The sequence below is a fragment of the Cynocephalus volans genome, chromosome 7 (assembly GCF_027409185.1).
Source record: "Cynocephalus volans isolate mCynVol1 chromosome 7, mCynVol1.pri, whole genome shotgun sequence".
NCBI lineage: Eukaryota > Metazoa > Chordata > Mammalia > Dermoptera > Cynocephalidae > Cynocephalus > Cynocephalus volans.
Window position 1 is genome coordinate 145,086,890 of NC_084466.1, and position 19,960 is coordinate 145,106,849.

Consider the following 19,960-nt stretch of genomic DNA (forward strand, 5'->3'; position numbering starts at 1 on the left):
TGGCCCAACTTTTATAAATTCTATATGCAATCGAAAAGGAGTTAAATCTTATAATGTATCAAGGTATGGAGTTCAACATACATGAGGGGTCTTCAAAAAGATCATGGAAGGATTCGTATTATCTTTCAATTCTATTTTTCCCCTAACCTTTTGAAATTCTCTCATATATATATTATGGCTACTTTATTGATTATATTGTTTAGGCCTTCTATTACTTACTTATTGTTATTATTTTTGTGATAGATTGGTCTTGCTCTGAAAGTTGAATTAAAGTTGTAAAATGTTAATCTATTTCTGCCTATTTCTCCTTGTAAATTCTGGAATTATGCTTCATGGCAGTTTCTGTTATGGATATTAATAACCGTTATGTGTTTTCATTGTGAATTATGTGCTTTCATGTTATAAAGTGATTTGCTTGTTTAATGTTTTTTTGACCTGAATTTTGCCTAATCTGATGTTAATATTATAGCCCTTGTGTTTTTGTTTTTTGGTCCATCTTTCCCTGGTATACATTTGTCCATCTCTTCATTGTTACTATTATTGTTTAATGTTTCAGAATTACTTTGTTTTAAATGTATCTTTTGAATATAGGAGAGAGTTAGATTTTGCTTTGTGATTTTTATGTTTTTGGTGCATTTTCTGTACATGTTTTATATTTTTTAAAGTCACTGTGTTGTCTTTTTCCTTTTTGTTTTTAGTTATAGCACTTCTCATATTTAGGTCCCCTCACATCTTTTTTGTGGGAATGAGTGTGGTAATTTTTGACATCTCCCACTGTTAGTTTCTTCCGTGCTCTTTATTTCTCATCTTCCTTTCTGCATTGTTGTGTCTTCCTCTAGCTGATTCTTTTGGTTACACTTCACACCTAATCTGGAGTTTGTGGGTTTTTAAAAAAAATTCTAATAGTTTTTCTTGAATATTTTCTTTCTCTTTCACTACACTCATCTCCCCCAAGTTTTTCCTTTTGTCTTATATGAGAGTACTTCAAAAAGTAAAAAGTTTGTGGAAGAATGAAATTAAAACATAATACAAATCTTTCCATGAGCTTTTTGAACACTCCTCGCATGTCTTCCTTGAGGAGAATGGGAAGATTCAGAACTAAACTATCACAGTACTTGTACTTGAAACGTAGGTTTTGACTTTTGTTCTAAAATGAATGCTTAAGTCTAAAGTTAACTAATACTTTTATTCTTTGATTAACCTCCAATTTGCAGGCTACTGTTTTCCACTGTTTAATTTTGTTTTGTTTCAAACACAAATGTCTACAAAGTTTTCTATGAAGGGCCAGATAGTAAATATCTTAGGCTTTGTGTGTCATACGGTCTTTGTCACAACTAATGAACTCTGCTATTGTAGCGTGAAAGCAGCCATAGACAGTGCATAAAGAAATGGGCATGGTTGTGTTGCAATAAAACTTTATTTACAAAAAACAGGTAGTGGGTCGATTTACCCTGGGAGTCTTATTTTGTTTACTCCTGCTCTTAAGAGAGAGAGAGAGAGAGAATGTGCTTCTCGAGCCCCTGCAATCCTGGTCTAAATTAAAATTAATTTAAAATTGAAATTAAATTAAAATTTGGCATGTGTTTTTTTGGACATTGTTTATAGGGAGAATTCATGCCCCAGAGTGACATGATGTCCACTTCATGGCCAAAAGTTCTCAGGGGGAATAATATTTTTCTCCATGTGGAGCCAAGTCAAGACATGATTTCTGCCTGCCTCTGCACAGCAAATTTTTAAAAACTCACTTTTTCACTGAGGGTGTAACTCTTCAAGGATCCTGACTTTACATAGAAGCTCTCTGATTCAGTACCTAAGTGGGCCCAACTTCCATGTTGGCATAAAACTGAATCTCTAGGCCACCTGATTGGTATGTACCTTCCCCACTAAATGTAGTATACAGTTCACAGAATAAATTTTATGCTTTTAATATTCCCTTTATTGAATAATAGTCTCATTTAGCCATGAGACATAGTGGTGGTTGTGCTTTCCATGGAGAGCTAAGAAATCACAACAGATTTATTCTAATCTGCTATGAACAAGTGTTGATACTGTTTGTTAGCTGATAAATTCATTAGCTGGTAGGTTTTTGTTTTCGTTTTGGAATAATCTGTTTGCAGAATGTCAGTTGTAGTTTTGGTAAATTTAAAAATATTCCTATATTGAGTTTCTTTTGGCTTATTGTATAACCAAAATACTATACTTATATAAATTTTTTTCAACAGGGTATTTTGGCTTGATTTTTGTCTTACTAATTGCATTACTTGTTAATCATACTAACAAGCAGTATAAGATGGAAATGGGAAGATTACATGATTTATGACTTTTAGATGAATTATGAGCAGTTTTAAAATTCTGTGTATTACTTAAATACAAAGTAAACCCACAAATGTTTCTGTAAAATTATATTTTAATAGCAAAATTAATTACTTTATTTATTGTTAATGCATTTTGAGTTTGCTGCTTAAATGTTGAAAGTATGTGGTGTCAAAAAAGAAACTGTAAGTACTTTCACTTTGGAAAGTACTTAAAAAGAAAAGAGTACAAAACAATGGGTAAATATACTTTAAAGATGTTGTCAGAATAATTAAGTTCCCTATACTATAGAAAAGTGCTCCTTTAGGGAATTATACTATATTAAGTAGGGCTGCTTCAAATATAAGTAATGGGATAATTTATCATCCTAGTGAGAGGTAAATGCTTATTATCTCCACAGAGAGAAGTTTCTGTTTTTTTTCTGTTCTTAGAATACTATACCGTGATACCAGTTTAGGCTCTTTTTCCTGACTGATTTTAATAGTTTCACCTACCTAAATATAGGTTGGATTTACTTTGACTATCTTTACCTGTTTAAACCTTATAGATAACTGAGGACATAAATGTTTTGGTATTAAAGACGGGGTTATCACTTTAACCAACATTGTGGTGAAGGTAACCGATAAAGCTGAAATTATAGCAGGGTAATTAATGAAAACAGGGTGTTTTCCTACATAAAATTTAAAATTTTTCCTGCATAAAAATATATTATGAAATATACTGTAACTAAAGGTATTGATCTCACCATTATGTAGACATTTTTTTTTTTTTAATTTTATTTTGTCGATATACATTGTGGCTGATTATTGCTCCCCATTGCCAAAACCTCCCTCCCTTCTCCCTCCCCCCCCCAACAATGTCCTTTCTGTTTGCTTGTTGTATCAACTTCAAGTAATTGTGGTTGTTATATCTTCTCTCCCCCCCCCCCGGTTTTGTGTGTGTGTGTGTGTGTGTGTGTGTGTGTGTGTGTGTGTGAATTTATATATTAATTTTTAGCTCCCACCAATAAGTGAGAACATGTGGTATTTCTCTTTCTGTGCCTGACTTGTTTCACTTAATATAATTCTCTCAAGGTCCATCCATGTTGTTGCAAATGGTAGTATTTCATTCGTTTTTATAGCTGAGTAGTATTCCATTGTGTAGATGTACCACATTTTCCGTATCCACTCATCTGATGATGGACATTTGGGCTGGTTCCAACTCTTGGCTATTGTAAAGAGTGCTGCGTTGAACATTGGGGAACAGGTATACCTTCGACTTGATGATTTCCATTCCTCTGGGTATATTCCCAACAGTGGGATAGCTGGGTCGTATGGTAGATCTATCTGCAGTTGTTTGAGGAACCTCCATACCATTTTCCATAGAGGCTGCACCACTTTACAGTCCCACCAATAATGTATGAGAGTTCCTTTTTCTCTGCAACCTCGCCAGCATTTATCGTTCAGGGTCTTTTGGATTTTAGCCATCCTAACTGGGGTTAGATGGTATCTCAATGTGGTTTTGATTTGCATTTCCTGGATGCTGAGTGATGTTGAGAATTTTTTCATATGTCTGTTGGCCATTTGTATATCTTCCTTAGAGAAATGCCTTATGTAGAAATTTTTAAAAGAGACAAACTTCCAGTTAACATACCCCTAAATGATCATTAAGTGATTTTAGTAATATTGAAAATAAATGTGAGGTATTGCTGGTTCTGAGCCTAGTACTATGAATCTCCTTTGAGATTTTTATAATATGATCTAAAACCAAGCGACCATTTTATTAATTAATTCATCTTTAATTATCTTAGTTTGAACATTACACATTAACATTGCAAAATCTGATACTAGAGAACACTTTTTAACTGTTGAGACTAGACTGTAGCTATCTGTAGCTGCCTATAGCTTTTTTAAATTGAAACAGTTGATTGTACAGATCTGTGGGGTACAGAGTTTAATATCGCGTCTGTAGCTATTAACATCACTGTTTCATGCGTTTTAGAGTGTTTTTTTGAGGTAAAGGATACCTCCAAATATTGAGTTGGTGGCTTTGTAGCTTATAGGAGCACATTTTTGGTTCCTCTTGGTTCCAGACACATGCAGTAATGCATGTCAGCGAATGATGCATCAGGCATTTTTCCTTACCTTTGCAGGACTTATTTCTAGAAGAGGGATATAGACAATCAACAATAAACATGGTAAGTATATATACTATATTATTTGTTAGAAGACGAAATTTTTTGAAAAAAAATAGAGCAAAATAAGGAGATTGAAAGTGCTGAGGGTAGGAGGTAGTTACGTTTTAAAATAGGAAGGCCAGGATAGGTCTCAGTGAAAAAGTGAGTTTTTTTGTTTTTGTTTTTGTTTTTCTGGCTACAAGTTTATTCAACACAAAATAATCCCATCCGATATTACTGAGGTGGCTGACCACGTCTACGACCAAATCTGCCTCTAAACTGGAATTTAGTTGCTGACCCAGCCACAGCCTCAGCTTTCTTGTCAGCACCAGGGGGCACAGCACTCCGTCTGTAAGTGTCTCTGTCGGCTTCCCCTATTGTGAGTCTTGCAGGTCGTTCACCCTCCAGACCTTTGGGCCGAAGCCTGTCAGTCTCAGGATGGCTGCGGCACAGGGTGGCAGGCACAATCTCAGGGGACAGGTGGAGGTAATCACGGAGATACCGGATACCCTCTTTGGTACGGTACCAATAGAAATGTCTCCAGGCAAACTGTTCCTTCACATAGTCTTGAGACTTGATAGACTGCATGGCCTTCATGACGTGAAGGTTGGGTGCATTCTTGTCTGCCAGCTCTGGGTGCTTAGGCATATGGACATCGTTTTTGGCCACCATAACTCCCTCCTCAAAAAGGAGTTCATAAATGGCAATCCGGTTCTTGAGCATCAACATAGTGGCAGCTGCAGGGTCTGGGGCCAAGGCTGGAAAGGAAAGCGAAAAAGTGAGTTTTGAGCAAAGAATTGAAGGAAGTGAAGGAATGGGATTTTAAGCACATATTCCTTTAATGTGAATCTATATGTTTTAAAATTTTGTTTATAGTATATTAGCCAAATTATTTAAATTGTGTATTTTATATATTATTCTCTTTCTCGTGGTGATATTAAGTACTGTGCTTAATATTCTCTATTTATCTCTCCAAATGCACCTTTCACTCTTTTTTCCATTCTGCTACTGTGCTCTCTGGCTTCAAGATGAGATCAGCAATTGTAGGCACCATGAGTAGATCTGAGTGTGGCAGATGAGTAAAGTTGGGGAGTTTTATTCTTCCATCTGCCTCCCTGCTGGGTCACCTTGGGTTAGCTGGGTTGTACTACTTAAGGATGAACTGTCAGGTGTCTTTCTTCTTATAGCTATTCTCCAGGAGTTCTGGAAATCAGTCCCTCCTCTTGCTTTTTTAAGGTCAAGGGGTGGTAAAGTCTTCCTGCCATGATTTTCCCAGGATATTGCCCTGGCCATACCTTTATAAATAGCCTTTTGATTAGACTCTTTACCTATAGTACCTATTTTGAGCATATAATCTCTTTCCTATGATCTCCCTGGCTGATACAGCTACTATTGTCTCTTTAGAGACATTATAATGTGACTCTTTACCTAAATGCTCCTTCATATGTACTTATCCTTGAGGTTGGGAGGAAGAGGTGTCTTGTGAGAGGACTTCATATTTTATTAGTGGGGAAAAATGTTGGCAGAAATATAAACATTTTGGGGGTAACACGGAAGGAGGTCCCACTGTTGTGTTTTGGAAACATAACTTTGATTTCAAGATTTACAGCTGGAGGGGGAATTTACTTCAGGATGAATGATATCTTGAGTCTCACTCATATCAGATTTAAATAATATTTAGATGAGATTTTGGACTTAGATTTTAAAGTTGGTACTGGAACAAGTTAAGACTTGAGTGATGGTCCTTCTGACTATTTCTACTACCCGTATTCCTGAACTTTATAATTTTAATACCATGTGGTCATCTTTACCATTGAATTTTCTCTTGATGTTAAAGGCTGATGTATTTGTTTAACATCTTTCAAGAGTATTACCCATTCTAATTTTTTATAAGCTCCAATCTCATTTGTTTATATATTTCTTTCTATTTATTAAAAAATAACCATTTGTTCGAAATTCTTTTAAGTTTCTTTTTATAATTATGTTCACTCTACCTGAACTCTATTTGGTTATTTTGTTATCAGCATAGAAGTAATCAAGTAATCACATCTTACTAGAAAAATATCCCCAAAAGTGTATTTGGTGGAAGGATATTTATTTAAAAAATATTACCATTTTTTGCATTTCTTTTAGTTTTCTCTTTAAAATGATGTTCATTTAAGAAATTGTTGGACTTCTTAAGTTTTCTGCCTCTCCACTATTTTGATACCCAGAATTTCTTATTATGTATTTGTTTTTAAAAATGCGTTTATAACATACACATGTAGAAATTGTTTTGTTTCCTTGTTTTAGACCTTTATAAAAGGAAGCCATATTTTATGCCATTTTCTAAGGCTTTTTAAAATTGAAACTTATTGATTATATAGATTTGTGGGGGTACAGAGTTGAATTTCAGTACATTTATACAATGTGTGATGATCAAATCGGGGTAGTTAGCATATCCATCATTACAACATGAAATTTCTTTGTGATGAGGACATTCAGTCTCCTCTTTTCTAGCCATTTGATAACACACAGCAAATTAGTGTTAATTATAGATGCCTAGCTCAACTATACACCAGTAGAACTTATTTTTCCAGTCTAGCTCTTTTGTGTCTATTAGTCAACCTCTCACTAATCTCTCTCGCCTTTCCCCATTCCTGCCTTTTGTAACCACACCTCTACTCTCATTGAGGCTCTTTTTTATTTCATTCACCACTATATGACCAAGATTCATCCATCTCATTATGTATTGCTGCAGTTAACTCATTTGCATTACTGCATTTCATTCATTGTATCACTCTACCAATTCATTTACCCATTTTCCTGTTTTTGAGCTTTTTGGTTTGGTACCTGCTGAAATTCACCTGCAATAGCAATTTTGACACATATCCTGATAAAAATATTGTATTTTAAGAGTTAAATAAAAAAATTGTTAGGCTCTTCAGGTGGAAAGATGAAATATCTTGCGTGGGCAAGAGTTAGACTAGTATCCAAGTTCTCAAGAGGAATATACAAATAAAGGCAGCCATGGACCAAATTTTTCAAGAAACTCAAGGAAAGTATAGGCCAGGGGTTTTTGTATCTTGCCAAACTGTACTACAAGTGTCAAGGCTGTAGAAAAAACAATTTGAACATAGAAAAACTTAGGTATTACTGTCTGCTTGTGCCCTTACCTGAGAAATCTGCTAGGGTAGAGGTGTGCAGTCTTTCTTGTAAAGGTTCAGATAGTAAATAATTTAGACTTTGCAGCCTACTCAATTCTGTTGACTGTTGTCACTAGTCAGTTCTGCCACTGAAACTGTATACAAGCAGCCATATAAAATACATAAATGAGTGAATGTCGCTGTGCTTCAATAAAACTTGATTTTCAAAAGCTTTTTGTTGGTGAGCGAGATTTGCCCTGTGGGCTGTAATTTGCCAATGCTGTCCTAGAGAATGAGCTTCCTCTAATTAAAGATGGGTGGAGACACTTCAGGTAAAAGAACAATGGAGAACATTTTATGTATTTAATTTTAGAGCTAAAACTAAAACAAGTGTGGGAATGTGGGTAGACAATAAATATGCAAATATTATGTGTTCTGTTCAAGTAGAAAGAATGCAACTAAAAATGGTAGGAAAAGGGAGAGAAAAAGGGAAAGCAAATAAAGAACATTGACCACTGCATAGGGAATAGGTTGGAGTCAAATGATGTCATTTAGCTCTTGGTATATCATCAGGGCCTATTGGACCCAATTTTCATTTTTAGTTTCTCTTCTGAGCATGCCTACCTATTTTTGAACACTATTGTTTTGTAAATTTCATTATTTCTTAGAAGTCTTCCAAAGAACAAAGAGAACATTTACTTATTTAAAAAATATATTATAAAATATTCTATCTCAAATTTCAGATGGATCTTTTGGGCCCTTTTTACAAGTCTAAGATACACTATGGGATCTAAGTGTTATTTTTGCTGTGTATTGAAGCTTTTTGCTATTCATTCATCCTAGGAATTAATTCATTAATTCACAGTTATTATTAACTATGCTAAAAAATTTAAATTAACAACAAAACAGAAGTTGCTTAAAAATGTGATGCCACAGTGAATAAATTGTCATTCTTCAGTTTTCTTATTGCAGTGCCCAAAGTACTTTACTGCCTTTAAAGAAGTCATAAAAGAACATCAGATATTATCATTATAAACTGCTTTTAGCTTTTGTTGAACACAGTTAAGAATTTAGAATTTTTCATTTTCTTCCCATAATGATGAAGAGAAGAAATTTAGAGAGGAAGATCTTTCATAATTATTAGACAAATAAGGTGAATGCAAAGAGACAGATAGCAACACTCTAAACTCTAATGATGGTGAAATTGATCATTTAAGTTAAATCTTAGACTATGAATCTTCAGAAAAAGATATCCTAAATGAATTTTTCAAACTCAAAGAACAGTATATTTTTATCTTTTATTATGTTTATGCCCCAATATTTATTTGATATAGAGGTTTGCTGTATTTAAATTCTTATTGTAATTTGCAAAACGTAGTCTTTCACCAACACTTTTTTTTTCTATAAATTATTTATAACATGACTTGATAACATAAAGAAACTAAAAGGAACCATTGAAACGTAGTAAATGCTGATTACTGTTGTTCCTGGAATACTGAGGATTAAAACTGACAGACCAGATAATAAACTTAAGACAGAGGGAAATATAGGGCACTATGAAGAGTGTAAACAGAGGAAACCACTAGAACAAAGATATAAACTTTCCTAAATATCAAAAAAATTAAAAGAGAAAAAACAAAAAAGACAAATCAAGTAGAAAAAAACTCAGAAAAAATACATCATAATACACAGAGTAAATATAATGTGAAACAATACAACAGAATTGTGATCCAACCTCATATCAGTGCATGTGAGTGAGATTAGCTTATTAAGAGACAACGTTTTTAAATTGGTGGGTAAAGCTAAACCCAACTCTATGCTGTATATAGGAGATATCTAAAACATATTGATTTAGGAAAGATAAATTTGAGCAAACAGAGAAAGATTTACTACAAAAATTACTACAATAAGGCAGTACAGATTGTGATCCTGATACCAGAGAAGGTAGAATAAAGGCAACCAAAATATTATATGAGACAAGAACACCTTACAATATTAAAAACCACAATTCACCCTAAAGATATAATAGAAGAATATCTATGCACCAAATAACCCAGCAACTACCTATATAAAATAGAGACTGTAGGTGATGAAAAGAGAAATAGCATCACTGTCAATACAAAACAGGTCAAGCATTTCTATCAATACTCAACAGAACAAAAATAAGATACAAAAAATTTAAACAACATAACCAATAAAGGTGATGTTAAGGATACATATTAAAAATAAAATCTGATTATAGAGAATGTTATCTTCTCAAGTGCACATGGAAAATTCACAAAAATTGATCATATATTAAAGGCACAAAGAAAACACAACTAGTTTCCAAAAAATGGAATTATTAAAAATAGACACCTGAATATTAAATAAAACCTTTCTATTGGGTGAAAGGGGAAATACAGGCAAAATTACATAATTTCTGAAAAATAGTGACAGTGATAACAACACATGAAAATCTATGGGATGCATTTGAAGCACTTATCAGAGTTATTACCCTAAACAATGATATGAGTATTAATGCAAATGAAAATAAATGCACCACATTTCCAACTCAATAAGGTTTTAGAAAAAGAATAAATTAAATGAAAAAAATGCCAGGAAGAAAATAAAAATAAAAGGCGAAATTAATGATGTAAGGACAGAAAACAATAGATCAATTTAATAGATTACAATTCTGTTTTTTTAAAAAATAACAGAGTAGTCAAGACACTAGCTCATTTAATCAAGAAACAAAGGAGGAAGTACAAATACACAAAATAAATGACAAAGAGGAATTAATACTGATAGAGAGGATATTAAAAAATAGACTACTTTCTACACCTATGCAAATGAATTTGAAATTTAGAAGAAATAATTTCTTAAAAGTAACAATTTTCCAAAATTGAACTTAATAGAGATGGAAAGTTTATACAGAGCAATCTACACAGAAAAAGGAGAAAGCACCACGCCTATATGATATTACAGGGTAAATTTAGGGAGACTTTTAATAGCAAGATAATTCCAATGCTACATAAATTGTTTTAGAGAATAAAAAAGGGAGGAAAACTTCCAGATTTGTTTTATAAAGCAAGCATAACATTACCCCTTAAACCCAATACAGTTAGCACAGAAATAGAAAGTTACAGACCTATGTGATTCAAAATGAATTAAAAGAAATAAAATCTTTTCCTATTACATATTGATGGAGTTTGGATGTGTTGTCCCCTCCAAAACTCATGTGGAAATTTATCTCCAATGTGGCAGTGTTGGAAACTGTTTGAGTCATGGGGGCGGATCCCTCATGAATGGATTAATGCTCTCCCTGGGGGAGGAGGGGTTGTGAGTGAGTTCTTGTTCTATTGTACCTCCTCTCACTCTCTTACTTCTCTCTCTTGCTTCCTCTCGCCATGTGATCTGCTCGTACTGACTGGCAGCCTGCCACTTTTCACCATGAGTAGAAGCAGCCTGAGGCCCGTTCCAGATACAGCTGTCTCAGAGTCATAAGCCAAATAAACCTCTTTCCTTTATAAATTACCCAGTCTCAGGTATTTCTGTTATAGCAACATAAAACGGACTAAAACACATATCAACACAAAATCCTAAATAAAATAAAATGCACACAAACATATATATGTATGTATTTCAATCCCAAAGCGAGTATCTTATACTTAATGGGGCAACAAGCATTTCTATTAATGTCAAGATCAAAACAAGGGTGCTCACTATCTCCAAAGCAAAATAAAATGTATAATGTACTACTCTTTGTGTAAGGGGAATAAAATATACTTATGCCTTCTTATTTGAGCAAAAATGAGCACAGGACTGATAAAGCAGAAGGCAGCCATGTTGGTTATTTACAAGGGGTGGTGGAGAATGGTATGAAAAGGATAGGAAATAAAAGTATATTTCCCTGAGTTTACATTTTTGAAAAACAACTTTGACTTTTAGAAACATTGGTTTTTAGAAGCATATTGATCATTTACATATTAAAAATATTAAACAAGGAAAGGAATAAAAAACCCTAAAACAATGCCAACTGAAACAACTGAGCCAAACGATGATTCAAACGAATAGCATAATCATGCTGAAAGGGGGAGAAAAGAACTAATCTAAATGACTTTTGAAGACAGGATTTGACTATATGTCCTCAGTATAGGTGTAAATGTGAGGAAGAACTGCAAACAAATCTTCCAGGTTTGTTTTTTGAAGCAAAGTTTTGTTGAGCAATTCTGAAGTTATTTTAGGCTTATTGTTAGAATGAAAAATAAATAAATGTGTTGATGTTGTTTGGAACCAAGATTGTCAGTGTCAGAGATGGGAGATACAATATGAAATAGGAAAGGCAAGGAAGAATTTTGCCTTGGTTGGATTGGAATTGGAGGTATCAGTCAGTATGAGCTTATGATTACATGGATTGATAGATATAGATGTAGGTATAGATACTTCTGAAAGGCCTAGAAGCTAAGACACCCCAGTAGTGGTGAGCAAACTGAGCACCCGTATTTCCAGATCTGGTTCCTAATATTCTCCAAGAAGAAGCAGCAGGGCTCCTTGGAGAAACTGCTGATTCTAGGGCTGTGACGGGGAAAGAAAAGATGAGCCTGGTGCATCTTGTTTTATCAAGTTATGGAAGTGCTCAAGAAAATGATGGGTCATGTCAAAAGAACACAGAAGTCAGCTCGATGGGGGTCCCATTTATAAAATCTGGGAGACCTTGAGCTTCAAAATAATTTAGGGAAGTAAATTACAAACCGCTGGAAAAATAGGAATTCATAAGCTTACACTGATAATAGATGCAAACAGAGGATAAGGAAAGCCCTTTTTACATAGAATGATAACTGGTATTGCTGGAGTTGAAAATCATCATTTTGCAGCAATCATAGTAAAAATTATGGGAAAGAATCATCAATGGATGCTAAATGTAAGGGGGGGGGACAAATTTTTGCTGAGATGTACATGATATTTAAGTGTCTTACCTACAGATTGCTTGTAAGGTACAGGGGGAAAATCATAACTACACTGTTACCTCTTTGGGTGATCAAATTAACATCACAAATTATGGAAAATTTGATACTGTGTGCCTCCTGATGTGATACCTGCAGAAAGAAACATCGCTTATAGCAGGCTTCCACAAACTCATTCTGTAAAAGTTTTATACACAGTTATTTCAGTCTTGGTGGACTATGCAGTTTCTGTTTCGTTTACTCAATTCTGCCACTATGGCATGAAAGGAAGCCATAGATAATATGTAAACAAATGAACATGCTTGTGTGCCAACAGAGTGAAGAGATGAGCAGTGGAATGGGGGAAAATGTTTACAAACCATACATCTGATGAGAGGTTAACATTCAAACTATATAAGGAACTCAACTTAAGAGCAAGGAAACAACCCAATTTAAAAATGGGCAAAGGACCTGAATAGACGTTTCTCAAAAGAAGACATGCAAATGACCAACAGAAGTATGAAAAAATGCTCAACATCAGGGAAAGGGAAATGCATACTAACACCATAATGAGATATTACCTCATGCCTGTTAGAATGACTATTATAAAAACAGTGAAGGATATGGAGAAAAGGGAACTCTTGTACACTGTTGGTGGGAATAAATCTTTCTTTTTATAAAAATGAGCAGCAGGGTAGATGTGGCTCACGAGACATAGGTTACTGACCCTTGGCTTAGGTATTCAGGTTATGCACTGGCAATGCATAACATGAATGTAATCATAAAGCATTGTCAGACACACTTCAAATTAGGAACATTCTATTTAAAAAGGGGGAGGGCTTTACTCTTCAAAAATGTCAATGTCATGGGAGTCAAAAAAGGTTGAAAAATTGTTCCAGGCTAAAGAGACATGAGAACTGAATGCTAACAACTGGTGTACAACATGCTGACAATAAATGCATGACAAGTGTTGATCCCAGACTGCATTCCATATATTGGATGAAAAACGCTATGAAGGAAATTATTGGCTCAGTTCACAAAACTTAATAAGTATTGAATAAAAGGTAAATTTATTCAAGTTGCTAAACTGTAATATGATTTGTAGGAAGGAAGGTGATTTTTCTTAAGAAATATACACCAAAGTATTTAGGGGTAATGGAAATGATATACACAACTATTGTGGGGGGTGTGTGTGTGTGTGTGTGTGTGTGTGTGAAAGAGACAGAGACAGAGACAGAGAACTAATGATAAATGGTACAAAATGTTAACTAGTGAATTGGAATAATGGGTATCTGGGAGTTCTGTGGCTATTTTTGCAACTTATTTATACCTTTGAAATTATTTGCAAATAAAATGTTAAAAATAGACTAGAGGAAGTAGATGTACTTTTTCATATTTGGTTATATAGAATATGTATTTAACTGAAGATTATAAGAATTCCTATGAACTTGCTGTGGCAGTAAAGGAAACATGAGTTCGTCATTTTTTGCTATACTTAGAATTATGGCTTGTAGGGAGGGAATCTATAAATCTCAGAGGGGTATTAGGTGGATGGTTTTACTAACTTGGACCATAAAGCTCTTCTGGGCTAGTCCTGAGGGAAATTTATTTCACTTTAGGTTAGCAATACCTCATAAACTTTCTAAGAATTTCAATGTGAGTCTCAAGGTGAGTATAATATTAATGTTTTGCTTTAGTATTTTTTGTGCCTTTAGAATTTGGGAGGTGTAGTTGGGAAGCTATTATTAATATCACTTTATTGCTAATTTTTTTCTTTTGATTTAGAAATCATTAAATTTTTTTTAGAAAGGTAATTTTTTTCTTTGTTAAATACAGTGATACTATGTGACTTTCTCTTCTCTCTTCTCTTTAGCTGTTAACACAACATGCTTTTCAAAATTCTGTGGTGACTTTTAAGTGTAAATTGGACATTGATTTTCAGAAAACTATATCTGAAAATATAAATTCATAAAACATGTATCAGGTAGTTGGAGTTAGGAATTTTTAATGGAAGAAATCTACCACTTAAAATAATTCAATCATAGAAATTATAAAAAGCAAAGTTTTATTGTGTGCTTAAGTTAGGGTTGGCATTTGTGGTAGAGTTTCATTTGTACAGAACTTTTCAGGACTAATTAGGTAGAGTAAAACATTGTCAATATAATGAATAAAATACCATTTTAATAAATTGCTTCATGTGACAAAGGCTACTGTTAAAATTGTATACATTTTTATATTTACTAAATGTTTCAGAAAATATCACAATAAAAAGACTTTAGTTTTGGTAAGTGAAATTATTAAACCATATGCATTTAGAACTTTATAAGCTACATAAATATCATATGTACATTTGAAAATATGCATTGGCTATATTAAAAAGTTTCACTACAGTACATTCAGGATTCAGAAAATTCTGATCTTTTAAAATCTGCTTAACATTCTTTCACTGATGTAGATGTCGGTGCCTTAAAAAGCAGTCTTTCTATTATTTTATATATTCCAAATGTTTTATTTATATTTAAAAGATGTATACATTCCCTATAATTTGTACCTCTTGGTTTTTCATGATATGCAGAACTGTACATATGCAATTTAATTACTCTTCTATGTTTTGACCATTCAAGTATTGTGAGATATTTTATTTTGCACTTCTATTCCTTAGGCAAGCATTCTTAGTTTCCTTAGTCTTCACGTAAAAAGGTTTCCATTTCATATCTTTTTGATAGTGCTTTACATTGACACAGACGTTAATGGTTGAAAGTATATTTTCTAATAATAAACATAGCAGCAGGTAACATTTATTGAGGGATTAATCTATGCCAGGTGTTACAAGCACTTTATATGTATTATCTCATTTAATCCTCAGAGTGACCATGCATATAAATGCTATTTTTATTCCATTTTACAAATAAGGGAACTGAGGCACAAATGTTTTACACAACTGACCAATAATCACCCAGCTAGTAAATGGCAAATAGGATTATATAAATATAAGGTACACATTATCTTAGCTGACTGTCATTTTTATTGTCCTTTCAGAGCTGTCCGATTAGCTCAGTTGGTTAGGGTGCAGCCTTGTAACACCAAGGTCAAGGTTCGGTTTCCTGTACCAGGCAGCTGCCGAAGAAACAAAAGAGATACTTCGTAATGATCCATTCAAACTTAACAGAGCTTAACAGAATGTGGTGTGTTACTTAATGTGAAACCCTTACTTTATCTTGTTCCAGATATGATATTTTATTAATATAACAAATGCAGCCTAAATTTATATTTTATACTAAACTAATATTATTCTGCTAACTTATAGACACAAAGCCTCTTACTTAATTCATTGGTTATATGACTGCTATGAGGTAAGGTACACTCTATCCTGTACATATTTATGGGATACAGTGTGTTGCTTCAATACATGCATATACTGCACAATAGTTCTCTTCGGGTAGATAGCACAGTTTTGTATACATTAGTCCACCATTATTCATCCTCCCTGCGGCCAACTGCCTTCTGCTTCTGTTAACCATTATTCTACTCTCCACTTCTATGAGAGCCACTTTTTTTTTTTTTTTAAGATTCCACGTATGAGTGATTTTGTGCAGTATTTGTCTTTTCGTGCCTGACTTACTTAACATGGTGGTTTCCACTTCCATCCCTGTTGCTGCAAATGACAGGATATCATTTTTTAAAAAGTAGCTGAGTAATATTCTATTGTGTATGTGTATATATATATATACCACTTTTTTTTTTAACCATTCATTCATTGATGGACATTTAGGTTGATTCCATCTTTTGGCTATTATGAGTAGTGCTTCAATGAATATGGGAGTACAGGTGTCTTTTAGATATATTGATTTTGTTTCCTTTGGGTATATACATAGTAGTGGGATAGCTGGGTAGACCCCTTTTTAGTTCTCTGAGGAAACTCCTTACTGTTTTCCACAGTGGCCGTGCCAATTTACACTCCCACCAGCAATGTAGGAAGTTGCTTTGTCCGTGCATTCTCAACAGCATTTGTTATTTTGTGTCTGTAGTGGATTGAATTATGTTCCCTCAAAATTTAGCTTGAATTGTGTCCCTCAGGTTTTACATATTAGAAACTTGTCCCCACTGTGACTGTAAAGAGGGTGGAAAATCCTATTAATGGTAATTGAAAGGTGGAGCCTTGAAGAGGTGATTAGATTGAAGGACCGTGACGTACTGAATGGGTTAAAAATGGTCAGGGGTGTGGTTCTGAGGGCTTTGAAAGAAGAGAGAGGACAGTCTCTCTGCTCTCTCTGCTTCCATTATCTTCCAGTGTGAGACCCCTGGGATGCTGTCACCACCATCAGATGGACTTTGGACTTCCCAACCTCAGAATTGTAAGCAATACATTTTGTTTTCTTTATAAATCACCTGGTCCTGTGTATTTTGTTATAAGCAACAGAAACAGACTAATACAGAAAATTGGTACCAGAGAAGTTGAGTGTTGGCTTATAAACAGATACTTGGAAATATTGAAGTGGCTTTGGAACTGGGTGTTGAAGAGAGGCTGGAGGAATTTAGAGGAACAGGCTAGGAAAAACCTAGATACTGGGGAAAGTTTAGAAGACAAGAAAATTAAGAAAAGTTTGGAATGTTTTAGAGACTGATTAAATGGTGGTGAGCAGAATGCTGATAAAAATATGGATTATAAAGACCGTCCTAAGGAGCTCTCAAATAGAAATAAGAAGGAGTTTATTGGAAACTGGGGCATAGATCAACCTTGCTATGAATTGGCAAGGAATTTGGCTGCATTGTGCCCATGCCCTAGGACTTTGTGGAAGCTGGAACTTAAACGTTGTGAATCAGAGTATTTGGTGGAAGAAATTTCTAAACAGCAAAGCATTAAGGAAGCTGCATGGCTACTTGTAACAGCCTACACTGAGTTATGGTGGCAAAGGCATGCCATAAAGCTGGAATTTAAAAGGAAAGCAGTGTGTGTAAAGATTTGGAAAATTTGGAGCCTGTCCATGAACTAAAGAAGTAGAGGGCATTCAGTGGTGCAAACCAGTGACCATTAGCTAAGAAGATGAGTGCAAAACAAAGAGAATATCAAGAGAAAGAGAAATAGGCCCCAAAGACATTGCAGAAGCCTCTGGGGCCAACCCTTACATTTCAGGCCCAAAGACCCAGGGAGACAAAATGGTCTTGGGGAACAGACCTGAAACACCCTCCATGGACTCGCTGCCCATGGCCACCTTGGGATGCTGCTCCCCACACCAGCATGCCGAGTGCTTTGTCTGCTCTATCTGTGGCTAAATTGGCCCCAGGTGTGGCTGGATGCACAGGTTTGGAAAATAAAGCCAGAAGCCTTGGCAGGGTCCACGTGGTGATAGGTCTGCAGGTTTGCAGAATGCCAGAGCTATGGAGGTTTGGGAGCCTTCATTCCAATTTCAAAGGATGTATGGAAAAGTGTGGGGTCCCAGGAAGAGATTTGTCACAGGGTCAGTCACCACAGACATCCTTCATTGGAACAATGCTGAGTAGGAACATGGGGTCAGAGTTGCAGCAGTGAAACACCATCAGTGCCATGCCTAGTGGAGCCATGGGAGTGGGGCAGCCATGGAGACTCCAGACTTGTGGAGCTACCAGAGTGGAGCACCAGCCTGGGAGAGCTGAAGTGTGTTCTGAGAGATAGCCATAGGAGCAGAGATACCTGAGGACTTGTTGACCCACACGAGCATGCAGAGGACACCTAACATGGAGTCAAGGTACATGATTCACCAGCTGTAAGATTTAATGCCAACCCTGCTGGGTTTTAGACTTGTTTGGGTCCTGTTACCCCTTTCTTCTGGCCTATTTCTCCCTTTTTGAATGGGAATATTTACCCTATGCTTGTCTGGCCATTGTATCTTGGAAATAGATAACTTGTTTTGATTTCCCAGATGGGACTTTTGAGTTGAAACAAGTTAAGACTTTGGGGATGAAATGAGAGTATTTGCATGTGAAAAGGACATGAGTTTTGGGGACCAGGGGTGGAATATAGTGACTGAATTATGTCCCCTCAAAACTCACTGAAGCTTGAATTGTGTCCCCCAAGTTTAATGTATTAGAAACTTGGTCCCCACTGTGACTGTTAGGAGGGTGAGAAATCCTATTATGGTAATTCAAAGTGGAGCCTTGGAGAGGTAATTAGATTGTAGGACCATTACGTAATGAATAGGTTAAAAATGGTGGTCAGGGGAGTGTTTCTGAGGGCTTTAAAAGAAGAGGAGAGTCTCTCTCTCTCTCTCTCTCTCTCTCTCTGCTTTCTTTGCTTCTTCCATGTTGCAATTGAGACCCCTGGGTCACTGTTGCCACCACCAGATGGACTTTGAAATTCCCAGACTCAGAAACTGTAAGCAATCCATTTCATTTTCTTTATAAATCACCCAGTTCTGTGTATTTTGTTATAAGCAACAGAAACGGACTAATACAGCCTCTTGTTGATAATAACCATTACTTTTTTCCATTTATTTTCATTTTTATTTTTTCTATTGAAACATAATTTATTATACATATTTGTGGAGTACAGAGTCAACTATCGGTATTTGTGTACAATATGTGACTATTATTAGCATATTCATCAAAACAAAACATAATTGTGCATGTGTCCATTACCTAATTTCTCTCTAACCTTCCTCCCCCTGCCCCTTTCCCACCTCTAGTAACCATAGTTCGGTTCTCTCCTTCTGAAAACTCAATGTATTATTGTGGCCCTTCCTTCCTCCCTCCCTCCCTCCCTCCCTCCCTCCCTCTCTCCCTCTCTTCCTTCCTTTGCTCCCACTTATGAATGAAGACATGCTATATTTCTCTTTCTGTGCTTGGCTTATTTCACTTAATATAATTTTCTCCAAGCCCATTCATATTGCTGCAGATGACAGAATTTCATTCTTTTCTGTGACTGAGTAGTACTTCATTGGGTATATATACCACATTTTTCTTATCCAATCATCTGTTGATAGACATTTAGTTTGGTTCCATATCTTGGCTGTCGTGAATAGAGCTGTGATAAACATGGGAGTGCAGGTATCCCTTTGACATGATGATTTCCATTATTTTGGGTATGTGCCCAATAATGGGATTGCTGGATCATATGGTAGTTCTATCTATAGTTGTTTGAGAAACCTCCATACTGTTTTCAATCACAGCTGTACTAATTTATAGTCCTACCAATAGTGTAGAAGGGTTTCCCTTTCTCTGCATCCTCACCAGCATTTGTTATTCTCTCTTTTTATTATTCTGTTATTCTGACTGAAAATAGCCAGTGTAACTGGAATGAGATGATATCTCGTGGTTTTGATTTGATTTCTCTCATGATTAATGATGCTGAGCATTTTTTTATGTACATGTTGGCCATTCGTATGTCTTCCTTTGAGAAATGTCTATTCAGCTCCTTTGCCCATTTTTAAATTGGAAATTTTTTTAAATGTTAAGTTGTTTGAGTTCCT

General features: G+C 35.2%; 2 protein-coding genes across 5 annotated transcripts in view; one reads left to right on the forward strand and one right to left on the reverse strand.

Annotated features, from left to right (window-relative positions):
• Positions 1-19,960, forward strand: part of ATRNL1 (attractin like 1) — an 819,545-nt gene that overhangs the window by 70,511 nt on the left and 729,074 nt on the right. The gene's annotated exons all lie outside the window — the stretch shown is intronic.
• LOC134382644 (small ribosomal subunit protein eS10-like) lies at positions 4,657-5,197 on the reverse strand. Its single transcript, XM_063103365.1, has one exon. It carries the CDS (start codon positions 5,195-5,197, stop codon positions 4,703-4,705), a length of 495 nt encoding a protein of 164 aa, XP_062959435.1. The 3' UTR covers positions 4,657-4,702.

Coding starts and splice junctions, on each gene's coding strand:
- LOC134382644 (XM_063103365.1), bottom strand. CDS start 5,197: ATGTTGATGCTCAAGAACCGGATTGCCATTTATGAACTCCTTTTTGAG.